Below are 15,503 nucleotides of genomic sequence, written 5' to 3' on the forward strand. Positions count from 1 at the left end.
GGCTAGCTGCTCTATAATACCTGCTCCAGACTAGCTGCTCCATGAGGACTGCTCCAGACTAGCTGCTCTACAGTAGCTGCTCCAGACCACTGCTCCAGACTAGCTGCCCCATGATAGCTGCTCCAGACTAGCTGCCCCATGATAGCTGCTCCAGACTAGCTGCTCCATGATGACTGCTCCAGACTAGCTGCTCCATGATAGCTGCTCCATGATGACTGCTCCAGACTAGCTGCTCCATGATGACTGCTCCAGACTAGCTGCTCCAGATAGCTGCTCCTGACTGCTCCATGATGACTGCTCCAGACTAGCTGCTCCATGATGACTGCTCCAGACTGGCTGCTCCAGACTAGCTGCTCCATGATGACTGCTCCAGACTAGCTGCTCCAGACTAGCTGCTCCATGATGACTGCTCCAGACTAGCTGCTCCAGACTAGCTGCTCCATGATGACTGCTCCAGACTAGCTGCTCCATGATTTAGCTGATGTGTGTTCTTGTTGCCTCTATATACTAGACCCAGAGCCATCCAAGCTGCAGCAGGCAGACGCTTTCCCGTCCAAGGCACTGACTCCCACGGCCAGGCTCATTCTGAATCACAGCTGTCCCCCAGAATCACATCACAATGATTACAGTCCCTTTGTTTTGTATGCAGAGACTTCAAGCTAGGTTACACACTAAAGGCGTCAGCATGCCGCAGTTCGGCTGGCGCCTAGCCTAACCGAACGAGTGTGCTCGCATACTCCCTTAAAAGACCTTCACTTGAAAAATGATATAAAAACGGCAATAGTACTGTTTGTCCATTTTGAGACGCCATAGCCATACATTTCCTCAAAATAGTCAGAATGAATCTAAGAACTCAATAAATCTGTCATTCATTTTGACGTTTTTTCCGAGGAGATCTTAGTCACGCAATTTTACATCGAACTAATGTTTGTTGCAATATTTTTCAATGAAAACGAGTCATCTCTTGTCGAATGACAACAAAAACGTTGTTGAAGAATCCCTACTGTTAACCAATCACCGACAAAGCGGCATAGACTTCGGCTCAGAACTTCGGCTTGCCTCCAGAAAATGTTTTGTTTGCCCAGACAGCCGAAAAAAACCTCACCGAAGTCCAAAAACGTCACAAAATGTCATCATAATATATACACAAACTCTACAGAACTGTTTCATCATGCGGAGTCCTTAACCCTAACCCCAACCAGGACATGACTAAGCCTGGGCCTGGGACATGAGGCTGCCTGCTGCAGTGGGATACTGTGTGTCTTGTTACTGTACGGTTGCCTAAAGCTGCTGTAGCCTACTGCAGTCTCTCCTCAATATCCTAGCAGACAGAATGTAGGACTGAACTGTAGCTTTGCATTGCTCCACTGCACATGCTTCTGATCTGACCCCAGCCACGGAGAGATCACTGTGCAGGATCTAATAGGAGGGAACAGGGAGGGCTGCCTGGGAGAACTGTGTCACAGTGTCTGACCCTGTTTCTCTTTATCTGTCTGTGTTTGTCTCTGTATATGTCTGTGTTTTTGTCTCTGTGTCTGTCTCTATGTCTGTCTGTCTCTGTATATGTCTCTGTGTCTGTCTGTCTCTGTGTCTGTCTCTATGTCTGTCTGTCTCTGTGTCTGTCTCTATGTCTGTCTGTCTCTGTGTCTGTCTCTATGTCTGTCTGTCTCTGTCGGTCTCTGTGTCTGTCTCTATGTCTGTCTGTCTCTGTCGGTCTCTGTTTTTTGTGAACGTGTCTGTGTGTGTCTGTTATTCTGTGTGTTCTGGCATGTGTGTTTTCTTGTTCCTGTGTGTGTGTGTGTCTGCGTGTGTGTGTGTGTCAATGTACTGTTTATGTGTGTGTGTAAATCCCTAGGCCAGACTCTGCGAGGCCAGACTCTGCGAGGCCAGACTCTGCGAGACCAGACTCTGCGAGGCCAGACTCTGCGAGGCCAGACTCTGCGAGACCAGACTCTGCGAGGCCAGACTCTGCAGAGGGCAATCTGTCATCCTGCCCGTCTCGTAACGGAGAGAAGGACTGGGAGAACGACTCCACAACCTCCTCCACTCCCTCCAACCAAGAGTACACAGGTACGGACAGCTCCACTACAATAACAGCATTCTGCTTTCAAAAGGAGACCAAACTACTGCAGTATACTGGAGCTCTCTGGTCCATGTGTAGAACAGGCTGTGTTCTGACTTTCTCTTAGTATGTCACTGCATACCTTATGCTGGTGTCTGCTTTTTCCCTCAGGCCCAAAGCTGTACAAGGAGCCCAGTGCCAAGTCCAACAAGCATATCATCCAGAATGCACTGGCCCACTGCTGCCTGGCGGGCAAGGTCAACGAGGAGCAGAAGAACAAGATAATAGATGTAGGCCGTTTGATGTACACTCTGCTACTTTCTCTCATTTTACTTCACTCTTTCACTTCATGTTTTGTTCCTTTGTTTGCCTTCCCTGTCTCTTTCAGGAAATGGAGAGGTCGGGGGCCAACAACTTCCTGCTTCTATTCCGGGACACGGGTTGCCAGTTCCGCTCGGTGTACTCCTACTGTCCAGAGACGGAGGAGATCACCAAGCTGGCGGGCATCGGGCCAAAGAGCATCACGGCCAAGATGATCGAGGGACTGTACAAGTACAACTCGGACAGGAAGCAGTTCAGCCACATCCCAGCCAAGACCATGTCGGCTAGTGTAGACGCCATCACCATCGCCCCCCACCTGTGGCAGACCAAGAAACTGGGCACACCCAAGAAACTGGGTAGTCTCAAGTAGTCACAGCAACAAGCCGTTTTCATAACAAACCAAGGATATTGTTGTTCGGTGTCTTGGGTTATAGTTGAGGACTGAGGGGAGACTCTGTGGGTTATCTGACCCAGGAACGGACCCAGGTCTGTGTATGACCTGGGGTATTACAGGGTCTGGTTTGGTATGAACGGTGCTACAGAGTCCAGCGTTCTAATGTTTTTTCCCAGTAAGATATCCCCAGAACACTTCAACTCAGCATTCATCTGGGTCTGATATACAGTATAATTGGATGATTATGTAGAAGGGTTTTTCTTCTTAAGAAAATACTGCTGAAAGTATTACTGGAATGTAGGAGAAGAAAACAACACAAGCCTCAAGGGACATTGTTGTTGTTATGCAAGACTGTGGGGGGGGGGGCAGAGTCATTCTAATGGAGCACGCGTGTGTGTGTTCGTCAGCATGCGTGGGTGTCCAAAAAAGAGGGGGCTGATGAAAGCCTTACTGAATCAGACCACTGGAGCACTGAATGTCATCTCTCTGAAATAGACCGAGTTTGAGTTCTCTCTGTTCATCATGTTTGGCCTTATGCTTGTTTTGTGTGTCATATGAAAGCACAGCGATTATGTTATATTTAAGCGCCAGTTGTGATGTTTGTGTGAGTTTAGGATGATTGGCTGTGTGTCAGGCTTGCTTTTCTCTCTGGCTGAAAGAGAAGACTGAGCAGTTGCGTTTGTGTAATGTGTAAACAATTGCCAAGATTGAGTGAGGTGAATACCTCAGAAATAGGTTGATGTTACTTTCGATAAGAACTAGATTGTAAAATCATTGATTTAAGTATCATCTACAGAACCAGTCTAAAGTTTAGACACACCTACTCGTTCAAGGGTTTTTGATTATTTTTACTATTTTCTACATTGTACAATATTAGAGTGTGCAAAGCTGTCAAGGCAAAGGGTGGCTACTTTGAGGAATCTCAAATATATATATATTTTTTTATTTAACACTTTTTTGGTTACTACTTGATTCCATATGTGTTATTTCGTGGTTTTGATGTCTTCACTATTATTCTACAAAGTAGAAAATAGTCCAATTAAAGAAAAACCCTTGAAATGAGTAGGTGTGTCCACTTTTGATTGAATCTGTAGTTCACGGGAATGTCAGCAACTGACTTAATATATTTTATGTTTTTGATAAGACTTTGGAAGTCTTAAAATTTCATTGACAGAAATATAAATATACTTTAAGACTATATACATTGTATAAGTTAATTTAGTTTGTACATAAATACCTATTCCATTCAAAATGAATGAGTCAAACTAGCGTTTATCATTTAATATGGACGTACATAAACTTAATATATGGGGCCTTTAGTTGTTTAAACATTTAAGCTGTTCAATGTCACTGACACGACGATTTACAGCTGTAGAATAGCAGCAAGCTTCACAAATTGTGTCATGTGTCAGTGCAACTCAGAGAAAATGTCTTATAAAGGATATTGTTGGGATACAGTATGTGTTTGGACCTCACAGATATTCAAAAGCATTTGACTTTATTGTGGATAGTATCTTAACTGTTGAATTCCCTTTACACTCAAAGTAGTCCACAATACATCTATGTGTACATATACAATTGAGAGTAAATAATCGATAGCAATTCATGATACTTTCCCACTGTAGATTGCAGTATTTGTTGTATAACTGCGTACTTACATAAAGTAGATCACAGAAAGATGAAACATTTCTACTGTTACATTATGCTTTAACATTTGACATTCTTCTAACCTATGGAAGGAAACGTTTATTTTATTTGAAGTAAAGCAGTGTTTACGCTGTACATTATATACACTATTTTGTCAGGTGTTTTTTCGTAAACCATTTTCCATTTTGAGATTTCATGTGAGCAGCATATCTGTCTCAAAAGGGAGTGTTTTGAAAGCATGAGAGGGTATGAGTGACGGGCAACACATAGCAAGAGAAATGACTGCAGACTGTCCCACTGCATACTGTTGTCGGTAGTGGATTATCACATATGTATGTGATGCCATTCTGGGTTTTTCACAATCTAAATTCATTTTATTTTAACCCTGTTCATGTATTTATGTTATTTTTATATATTCATTTGAACTATATTAAAATGTTAATTTTCATTGAAACGTGTGATCAATGTTTTTGAAGCTTGGTTATCCACTTAGGCTCGCTCTGATGTTTATTCTTTGTTGTTACTGCATTACATAACAAGTGGGTCTTGAACCTGCAACCTGAGGCCGCAGGGCAAACAAACACACCTTCTGTGCCATGATGGTTAAGACCTCATATATAGGTTTTACATACAGGGATTACATACCAGTGGTAAAAAAAATATCAAGATGAACAGTTTGTCATTTTACTGTTCTTTTACTGTTTTCTCAAAGAAAACCTAATGATTGAGAAATAATACACTATTCGTCCTCTCTTGCACCCAAGAACAACCTTAGGCAATCAAATGAGAATAATAGCAACCAGATTTACATCGTATCACTTGTCTGTCGTAATCCTCTTTAAACCTTTTCAGAGGGCCATGTCCTTCAAGCATTTCATTGCATTTACCCGACTGTTGAATATCCCACGGTGAATCTGCGATTACACGTACATGGAACATTTCCTAATCTGGGAGGTGAAGGCATGGGATTATCCACCCAACATCCTGTCCTCTCTTGGGTTTGGAAGTGACACACACCTGACAAGTAATTATCTCATTCCAAGTGGCATAATTGGACGTTGATTACAGTTTATTTGATGATCATGTTCAATGGATGGTAGGGAAATGTCGATCGTTATCGCAAGGGCTATGCGGGTTTTATGTCGCAAGAGAAGAGACGCTTGGGGCGCCTCTGTGAAAATACTGGGGTTTGATTGGTAGACAGACGAAGCGTTGCGCTTGACAACCGAAGGGGCTGGGTAGCAGACTACCAGCAGCAGAAATCGATCCGAGGAGACAACAGAAAGGGAGAGACAAACAACAAAAGAGACTGACGAACAAAACGAAGGAGAATCGCTCGGACAGCTACGATTTTCAACAACGGAAACAAATCTAAGGAGCGTGTCTTTTCAGCCCATGTATTTTTAGACCAAGGTGAGCTTTAAATCGCTTCGAGGGCGTGTTTGTTAATGCGTGGGAAGCCTCGCCACCCATCCCGTCTGTGCTGCTAGCGGATGATGCATGTCTCTCGCTTGGCCTGGCTAGCCATTCTTCTGGTCATGGTCTGAATCTGTCATAGCGGTTTTCGGTCTGCGTTCCTGACAACAGTACTTAACATATGCTCATGTTAGGTAGTTAGTTAGTATTTCGGAGAAATGTGTGCTTTTCGTGTCGTTTATTTCATAACATCAGACAAGAACCGGTTGGGGTGAAGCAGCTAGCTAACTAACGTTACTTAGCTAATGTTAGTAGCTAGCTAGCTAATTGTATGTGTTGAACCCCACCCATAGCTGCAGTGCCTAGCTACATTGTTAGCAAGTTCGAGATTGTAAATAGATGTTGATTTATTGGAACCCTATATAACGTTATAAGTTTTACAATTAACTAGTTGGCTAGTTCAACCTATTTTTAGGTGATGCGCTGCGCATAGTTTCCTTGCTGCTGTTGTAAGTGTCACCAGCAATGCAGTTTGGTTGTTAATTTTCTTATCTGAATGTTTTGTTGATTGCCAGATATCTAACCTTGCTTTTTGTTGATTGCACCTATTCTTATACTAAATGTAAAAGCAGAATGTTGTGACATGTATCAGTATGTTTTGAGCAACCACTTGCTTGGACATGTTGTTAATAACAATGCAGATTGCAGTGCAACACCAAGATAGCAGGACTATTGACCTACTGTAACTATCTAAATCAGGGGTGTCAAACTCATTTCGCATCGTGGGCCACATACGGCCTAGGGAGATGTCAAGTGGGCCGGACCATTAAAATTATACCATACTCTGCTATAAATAACCAAAATATCATGTCTTTCCTTTGTTTTGGTGTAAAGAAGCACAAGAACATTAGGAAAATATTGAAATTTAATGAACTATCCTTTTACAAAACATTTCATGAAACACCTCATATTTCCTTAGACAAATGTGCAATTTACTTTTATCATTCACAAATATGCATTGCAACTGATCCCACTGATTGTACAAAGGCACAAAACTTTAATTGGTACTGAAAAATATAGTAATGCACTTTAAGATTAAATGAGACTTTTAAAGAAAGGAATTTTTAAACCACTTACACATACGCATATAAAATCTAAATGTAATCCCTGCGTACACCTTACAAACTAAGGAGAGTGATTTTAAATGTGTAATGAAGAAAGTGTTCGCCTGTCCTGTAAATCTGTAAACTTCATACATGAAACATACATACACATACAATACATACTGAAAATGTATGGAGTTGTATGAACAGTAGAATTCCATCACACAACTTTTGTTTTGAAGCTGCTGACTAACATTAAAGTGCACATTTTTTAAATCACCACAGTAAGGATTCATCTTCACAGAGCTGTATTCTTTCAATGCAAACAGTATCTAAGGCAGCATTTTAAAGGTGTTAGTCTAGTCTGGACTTGTATTTGTACCTGAAACTTGGCATCTTTTGGCCTGTACAAGTGCATCAACACCAGGTGTCATGTCCTGACTAGCTGTCACTTTCAGAATGTCATTTAAGTGCTTGTTTGTGAGCCTTGAACGCATTTTTGTTTTATTGATATTCATCACTGAGAAAATTTGTTCACAAAGGTAGGTTGTCCCAAACATGCACAAAATTTTAGCAGCCAGGGCTGTTAATTTGGGGTACCCTGGTAGTAGATACTGATAAAATCTGTCCAGACCTAGAGGCAAATTTGCCCTTCAAATCTGCCGAGTATTCCTCGTCAGGCTAATATTGGCAAAAGCTTGTCGCTTCTCGGGACATACAAGTTCAGCCGCCTTCATCATGCATCGTTTAACAAAGTCACCGTCGGAATACGGCTTCGATGCTAATGCTATTTCGCTAGCAATTAGGTAGCTGGCTTTTACCGCTGCTTCACTGACTTCTCGGCTCTGGATGAAAGTTGACTGCTGTTTCCTCAGACCCGCCAGCAATTCGTTAATCTTATCTCTTCTCAGTTGTCCTTGCAAGCCGTCATATTTTTCGCTGTGATGAGTCTCGTAGTGGCGTCGAATATTATATTCCTTCAATACCGAAACTTGTTGCAAACACACCAAGCACAAAGGTTTTCCGTGCATCTCTGTAAATAAATAGGACGTGGTCCATTTTTCTTTGAAAATTCTACACTCCTTATCTACTTTTCTCCGTTTGGATAACGACATTTTGGCTAATGATATTAACAACGTCGTAACAAGCAGCAGATGGCGCATTGATACCGTCTGCTGTTTTCAGTCTGTCTCAGTGATGCGGCTTGTCTTCTACTCTGATGGAAAGAGTGCGCCCCTTAGCGGATAATCCATGAATTGCAGCGAATTAAAAATATTAATTCCATGTCTTTTATGCATTTTTTCCACTTTCAAATTATCCTGCGGGCCTGATCGAACCTCCTTGGGGGCCGGTTCCGGCCCGCGGGCCGTATGTTTGACACCCTGATCTAAATCCTTACTCAGCATTCAGGCTGCGTTATCCCCTGTGCAACTGTAGCCTAAGCAGTAAATCAATTAAATCGGCGGCAATATAACTTGTTTGCACATGTAGGGTTGATGGCAATTGTCATAATTTGTGGCTCAAATCCTAATTATCATGACAGTAACTTAAATCAATTTTATTTCTCCTATTTTTATCCCCTGGTGAACCATTGAACAAAAGTGACAGTAAATATGATAGGTTACAGTTCACGTCTGTTAGTCTTCCTGGCATGGGGTTTCCAAATTTAGTCAATTTTCCATTAATGCGATCCTAATCCATAATGTGTTACTGTTATTACTACATAATTAATAGCACAGCTGTGATTGGATTAACTCTCTGCTGCAGACTTTTTACTGACGCTGATTTGCTGTTAATCTGCTAATCACAGTGGTCAGATTGGGGCTTGATTCCATTATGTTGAATTGAGGATTTCGTCATGTCGTTCACATTGAGCAGGCCGGGGTTTCCCTTAGCTTGTTTTCTGGGAGGAATAGAAATATATTAAGCTAGACTTCTTGAATGTCTATTCAAAAGTAAACAAGGTCAGTTGTAACAGTTGTTGGCCAAGTGAAAATATCAGGAGCAACAAAGACTGTTGAACACATTGTGGCAATAAAGAGACGTTGTGTTACATTAAGAATTTATTGTTAAGCAGACAGATACTAGGCTGCCTTTCTACAATCAACATGAGAGCCTCCATTTATGGTGTGTTTACTTACCCTGAGTTTTGTTGTTGGTGTGTGTGTCAGTCTGTCGTCACCATGACAGCGGAGGAGATCATCAATGTGAAGGAGGTGGAGATCATCAAGGTGATCCTAGACTTCCTCAACTCCAGAAAGCTCCACATTAGCATGCTGGCCCTGGAGAAGGAGAGTGGAGTCATCAACGGACTCTACTCTGACGACATGCTCTTCCTCAGGTACACAAAGGCTTGGGTCGTATTTATTAGGCAGCAAACAGCAACAAAAAAATAAAACAGAGAGACTACTTGGGCTATCCAATAAGGAATGTCCATTTTCGTTTTCTGTTGCAAAATGTTTTGTTACGTGTGCCCTAATGAATATGTCCCTGACATTACTGTTTGGGTCTCACTATGTGGATAGTGTTAGAAATACAAAGGGTTTGGGACTCTCCCATAGCATATCAGGACACCTCCATGAGCGATTGCTGCAAAGCAACAGTTGACAGATTAATTAGAGTTAATTATAATTATTTGGAAGTGCCATTTTTCAGGCTCATATTAATAGGTCACTGGTTGCTGAACTAAGTGCTGAAACACAATGTTCAGAAATTGTATTATAAATTCCTTTGTTCATGCAATAATGATCCAGACCACCTCTATGCTAGACTGGATTGGAGTGCCCCTTTTAAATGTCAGCCAACAGTGTACTGTTACACCACTTTGGTATTCCACTCAGCTGAGTTTGTGAAATGACTGGAGTTGGACTCCCTTTCACACAGAGGACCCCACTGTTACCGGGTGACCATTCACTGCCTGTCTTATCTTCCCCTGTATGACACTGACCAATCAAGACAATCTGTTTCCGTAGGAGATGGCAAGCAGGGAAGTGAATTGGAGAATCCCTTGTTTACATGTTTGGTTGGGTTTTTGTTCTGTGGTTTTGTTTCTGTATTATGACGTTTACTGAAATGATCTCGCTAGTGTGAATAGCCTCAGAGCACGTAACAGGGGCTGCATTAGCTGTCACTAACACAGAGTATTTTACACACAATTTATTGTCTCCCCTTTTTGTTGACTTGTTGTTTCTCTGTCCAGGCAACTGGTGCTAGATGGGCAGTGGGACGAGGTGCTTCAGTTTATTCAGCCGCTGGAGTGCATGGACAAGTTTGACAGGAAAAGGTTAGACTTCATTAATATGACACGAATTCTGTGGTCAGAAATGAATGTATTTAGTCTGACTGTACCTGACTATTTCTACACTTAGCAATGCTACATTATTGCCTTTTCAAACAACTACACGTTAGCAACCTGACACCCAGGCTTGACTGTACAGGCAGATGCTGGGTTTCAATTACTTTTCTGAGACATGTTCTTGGGCCATAATATATTGTTGTCGTAGGTTCCGTTACATCGTCCTGAAGCAGAAGTTTTTAGAGGCCCTGTGTGTGAACAACGCCATGTCTGCTGAGGACGAGCCACAGCATGTGAGTCAACAGACAAAGAATAGCCCCACTCTCTCAAATCATTTGAAAGGGGGCTTTATTGGCATGGAAAACGTGTTTACATTACGAGTGAAATAAACAAAAATGAGAAGACAAACTATTATTCAAATTTAACAGTAAATATTGCACTCAAAAGGTTTAAAAAAAGATTGACATTTCAAGTGTCATGTCAGCTATGTACAGGGTTTTACACCAGCTATGTACAGGGTTTTACATCAGCTATGTGCAGGGTTTTACATCAGCTATGTACAGGGTTTTACACCAGCTATGTACAGGGATTTACATCAGCTATGTACAGGGTTTTACACCAGCTATGTACAGGGATTTACATCAGCTATGTACAGGGATTTACATCAGCTATGTACAGGGTTTTACACCAGCTATGTACAGGGTTTTCAGCTATGTCAGCTATGTACAGGGCTATATTTTACATCAGCTATGTACAGGGTTTTACACCAGCTATGTACAGGGATTTACATCAGCTATGTACAGGGTTTTACACCAGCTATGTACAGGGTTTTACATCAGCTATGTACAGGGATTTACATCAGCTATGTACAGGGTTTTACACCAGCTATGTACAGGGTTTTACACCAGCTATGTACAGGGTTTTACATCAGCTATGTACAGGGTTTTACATCAGCTATGTACAGGGTTTTACATCAGCTATGTACAGGGTTTTACATCAGCTATGTACAGGGTTTTACATCAGCTATGTACAGGGTTTTACATCAGCTATGTACAGGGTTTTACATCAGCTATGTACAGGGTTTTACATCAGCTATGTACAGGGTTTTACATCAGCTATGTACAGGGTTTTACATCAGCTATGTACAGGGGTTTAGCAATGTGCTGATGGCTGTAGTACGAATAGGGTCTCCACCTCTCTCTCTCGCCCTCTTCCTTCCTTGCCGGACCTTGTTCTAGTTGTCTGTCTCTGGCATTACATATTCCATCTTCCTGTCTTTGTTTACCTGTCTCCTCTGTCTCCCTCTGAATGAGCAAACAAATTTGCCACAAATCACGAAACAGCCCTCCTTTCTTTCTCCATCTGTCACTGCCTCTTTTTTTTGTTCCTAGTAAACACACAATCTCTGAGCTTTCTCTACTCCTTGTCCTATATTAGCTTAGTCACAGAGAATGCAGATCTGAAACCAGCTTGTTTCTCCTGACTGGATTAGTGTGGGCTCCTCCTGTGTTTGTGTACAAGGTTGCGTTCACACAGGCAGCCCAATTCTGATCTTTTACCCAGCATGAGTTAGTGTGTGTGACACGTGAGTCTGATTTCACAAGTTTCAATGTGTTTGTGTTCGGTCTAGATTTGTTTCTTGTGAAAATCTCTTTTACACATTTATTTGAAGCAGTTCAAAGCAACGCTGGCATTTTTCTCCTTGGACATGATAGCAATCTGTTCCCTTCTACCTTGGCAGTTATAATCTAGGCCTCAGAAACCGATAACAAGTAGCTACTCTTCTACAGGATCTACAGACATTCTGGGTTTGGATGTTCAAAACCCTTATGTTTCACCCCCCCCTTCTCTCTCAGTCTCTGAGGGAATGTTGAGTCTTAAGGGATGCCACATTGCCTCTAGAAATGAATAAATATGCATTTTTGTGTGTGTGAACACTCTACACTGCTACATGTGAGGGAAACATGAGTCAATGTGAGGTGGCTCAAAATCTAAACTCTCTCTTCTTTCTCAGTTGGAGTTCACCATGCAGGAGTCGGTGAAGTGTCTTCATGCCCTGGAGGAGTTCTGTCCATCTAAAGATGACTACAGCAAGCTATGTCTGCTCCTCACTCTGCCTCGTCTCACCAACCACGCTGAGTTCAAGGCATGACATGTTTTATAGTTATGGCATCTGATCTTATGAATGGTATCTGTTCATTTCAAATAATAATAATGCATATATGTAATAATAATTTTATTCTAGCACTGTGATTGATGATAGTATTTACTTTGAAGAAATGTGGGTAATGGTTTACTTAAAGCAGGTATCAAAGGGCAGTATTACATTGTTATAAGTATGTGTGAGCGCTTATGATATAGCTATAGATTAATAATAAACATACAGTACCAGTCAAAAGTTTGGATACACCTGCTCATTCAAGGGTTTTTCTTTAATTCTTTACTATTTTCTACATTGTAGAACATCAAAACTATGAAATATCACATATGGAGTCATGCAGTTACCCAAAAAGTGCTGAACAAATCTAAATATATTTTAGATTCTTCAAAGTAGCCACCCTTTGACTTGATGACAGCTTTGCACACTCTTAGGATTCTCTCAACCAGCTTCATGAGGAATGCTTTTCCAAACAGTCTTGAAGGAGTTTCCACATGCTGAGTTAAAAATTTTAGTCCGTTCCCTCGCCGGCCTCGAACCAGGGACCCTCTGCACACATCAACAACTGACACCCACGAAGCATCGTTACCCATCGCTCCACAAAAGCCGCGGCCCTTGCAGAGCAAGGGGAACCACTACTTCAAGGTCTCGAGGCGAGTGACGTCACCGATTTGAACCGCTATTAGCGAACACCACCGCTTACATGAGCACTTGTTGGCTGCTTTTCCTTCACTCTGTGGTCCAACTCATCCCAAACCATCTCAATTGGGTTGAGGTCGGGTGATTGTGGAGGCCAGGTCATCTGATGCAGCACTCCATCACTCTCCTTCTCAGTCAAAATGCTATTTAAACAGCCTGAAGGTGTGTTAGGTCATTGTCCTGTTAATTAACAAATGATAGCTCCACTAAGCGCAAACCAGATGGGATGGCGTATCGCTGCAGAATGCTGTGGTAGCCATGCTGGTTAAGTGTGCCTTGAATTCTAAATAAATCACAGACAGTGTCACCAGCAAAGCACCATCACACCTCCTCCTCCATGCTTCATGATGTGAACCACACATGCGTAGATCATCCGTTCACTTACGGTGTCTCACAAAGACATGGAACCAAAAATCTCAAATTTGTACTCATCAGACCAAAATAAAGATTTCCACCGGTCTAATGTCTATTGCTCGTGTTTCTTGGCAGAAGCGAGTCTCTTCTTTTTATTGGTGTCCATGAAGGCCTGATTCACACAGTTTCCCCTGAACAGTTGATGTTGAGATGTGTCTGTTACTTGAACTCTGAAGCATTTATTTGCGCTGCAATCTGAAGTGCAGTTAACTCTAATGAACTTATCTTTAGCAGTGGTAACTCTGTCTTCCTTTCCTGTGGAGGTCCTCATGAGAGCCAGTTTCATCAAAGCGCTTGATGGTTTTTGCGACTGCACTTGGATGATTGACTGTCGTTTCTCTTTGCTTATTTTAGCTGTTCTTGCCATTATATGGACTTGGTCTTTTGCCAAATAGAGCTGTCTTCTGTATACCCCCCTACCTTGTCACAACACAACTGATTGTCTGAAATGCATTAAGAAGGAAAGAAATTCCACAAATTAACTTTTAACAAGGCACAACAGTTAATTGAAATGCATTCCAGGTGACTACATCATGATGGTTATTTCATAGTTTTGATGTCTTCACTATTATACAATGTAGAAAATAGTCCAAATAAAGAAACCCTTGTGGGGGTATCCAATCTGTTGACTGGTACTGTATGTTTATATTATGTATCCATAACTCAATAGCATGTTTTCTTATTCATCTATAGCTAGATCTTATTTGTTCAGTGTGGAAGTTTTCCAACTGTCTCCAAATGTATTATTATGAGATGACCCTGGTGTCATGGGTGGGTTTTTATCTAAATGACTAAAGTATGAATTGAATAAATGTTTCACCTCCAGGACTGGAACCCCAGCACGGCACGGGTGCACTGTTTTGAGGAGGCGTGCACCATGGTGGCAGAGTTCATCCCTGCAGACAGGAAGCTGAGTGAGGCGGGGTTCACTGCCTCAGGGAACCGCCTCTTCCAGCTCCTCATTAAAGGAGTTCTGTATGAGTGCTGCGTAGAGTTCTGTCAGGTGGGGGGATCCAAGTGTTCTGTTACAAAGCATTGTACAAATGACATGCAATTTAGATCATATATGATATTCATGCTTGGTGAATAGGATGAATGGCTAGATGGATTGGTTGATTTAGTTAGTTTAATGATTGATTGACTAACTAATATATTGTGTGCCTCTGTCTCCAGAGCAAGGCGACAGGCGAGGAGATCACAGAGGGCGAGGTGCTCCTAGGGGTGGACATGCTGTGTGGGAACGGCTGTGACGACCTGGACCTGTCCTTACTGTCCTGGATGCAGAACCTGTCCCACAGTGTCTTTTCCTGTGCCTTCGAGCAGAAGTTGCTTCAGATCCATGTGGACCGCCTGGCCAAGCCTGCCAAGGCCAGCTACGCAGACCTCCTCACCCCTCTCATCAGCAAACTATCCCCCTACCCCTCCTCGCCCCTCCGCCGCCCCCAGTCCGCAGACACCTACATGTCCCGGTCTCTGAACCCGGCCCTGGATGGCCTGTCATATGGGCTGTCTGGCCAGGAGAAGAGGGGCCCAGGGGTGGACACGGCAGGGAGGAAGGGGATGTCCCCCATGTCTCATTCCTTCGCTAACTTCCACACGGGGGGTCAGAGTCTGAGCAGGAGTCTGATGCTGGACAGCCATGACTGCCACAGCATCTTTGAGGAGTCTCCTGAGAGGTGCGAAAGATGAGGATACTTTAGATTTATGTTGCACTTTTTACAAAACATATTTTTCTTATGTAGTACGGGCATGACAAGTCATTATAGTTTTCCTGTAGAAGAATGGCCGAGCATCGTCTAGGGTAGGCTAAGCGTTGACATGATTTCACCTGTTGGATTCAGCCTGGAGTAGACGGAGGACTAAGCTCTGTAGTAGGAAGCACTAGAGAGCCTCTACCTTCAACGACTGTTGAAGAAGACGCTCAGTGATGCTCAATCAACACCCACTTATTAAGGAGTAGCAGAGTGACAGTAGTGATTATCTGAGGAGTGTCT

General features: G+C 42.5%; 2 protein-coding genes across 5 annotated transcripts in view; both read left to right on the forward strand.

The window, feature by feature from the left end:
• LOC118376442 (calmodulin-regulated spectrin-associated protein 2-like) overlaps window positions 1–4,872 on the forward strand; it is a 135,044-nt gene extending 130,172 nt beyond the window's left edge. For all 4 annotated transcript variants that reach the window (XM_052476334.1, XM_052476332.1, XM_052476333.1 and 1 more), the window contains 3 exons: window positions 1,856–2,070; window positions 2,234–2,352; window positions 2,451–4,872. In XM_052476334.1, coding sequence (XP_052332294.1) covers window positions 1,856–2,070; window positions 2,234–2,352; window positions 2,451–2,753 — 637 coding nt within the window. In that variant the 3' untranslated portion in view covers window positions 2,754–4,872. The remainder of the gene's footprint in view (window positions 1–1,855; window positions 2,071–2,233; window positions 2,353–2,450) is intronic.
• A 588-nt stretch (window positions 4,873–5,460) lies between these two features.
• The window catches only part of LOC118376439 (WD repeat-containing protein 47-like), a 44,423-nt gene continuing 34,380 nt past the window's right edge, over window positions 5,461–15,503 (forward strand). Inside the window, exons 1-7 of the mRNA XM_052476346.1 lie at window positions 5,461–5,837; window positions 9,115–9,284; window positions 10,143–10,226; window positions 10,447–10,531; window positions 12,253–12,384; window positions 14,336–14,512; window positions 14,683–15,185. Of these exons, the coding sequence (XP_052332306.1) occupies window positions 9,127–9,284; window positions 10,143–10,226; window positions 10,447–10,531; window positions 12,253–12,384; window positions 14,336–14,512; window positions 14,683–15,185 (1,139 nt within the window). The 5' untranslated portion in view covers window positions 5,461–5,837; window positions 9,115–9,126. The remainder of the gene's footprint in view (window positions 5,838–9,114; window positions 9,285–10,142; window positions 10,227–10,446; window positions 10,532–12,252; window positions 12,385–14,335; window positions 14,513–14,682; window positions 15,186–15,503) is intronic.

The sequence above is a fragment of the Oncorhynchus keta genome, chromosome 23 (genome assembly GCF_023373465.1).
Source record: "Oncorhynchus keta strain PuntledgeMale-10-30-2019 chromosome 23, Oket_V2, whole genome shotgun sequence".
NCBI lineage: Eukaryota > Metazoa > Chordata > Actinopteri > Salmoniformes > Salmonidae > Oncorhynchus > Oncorhynchus keta.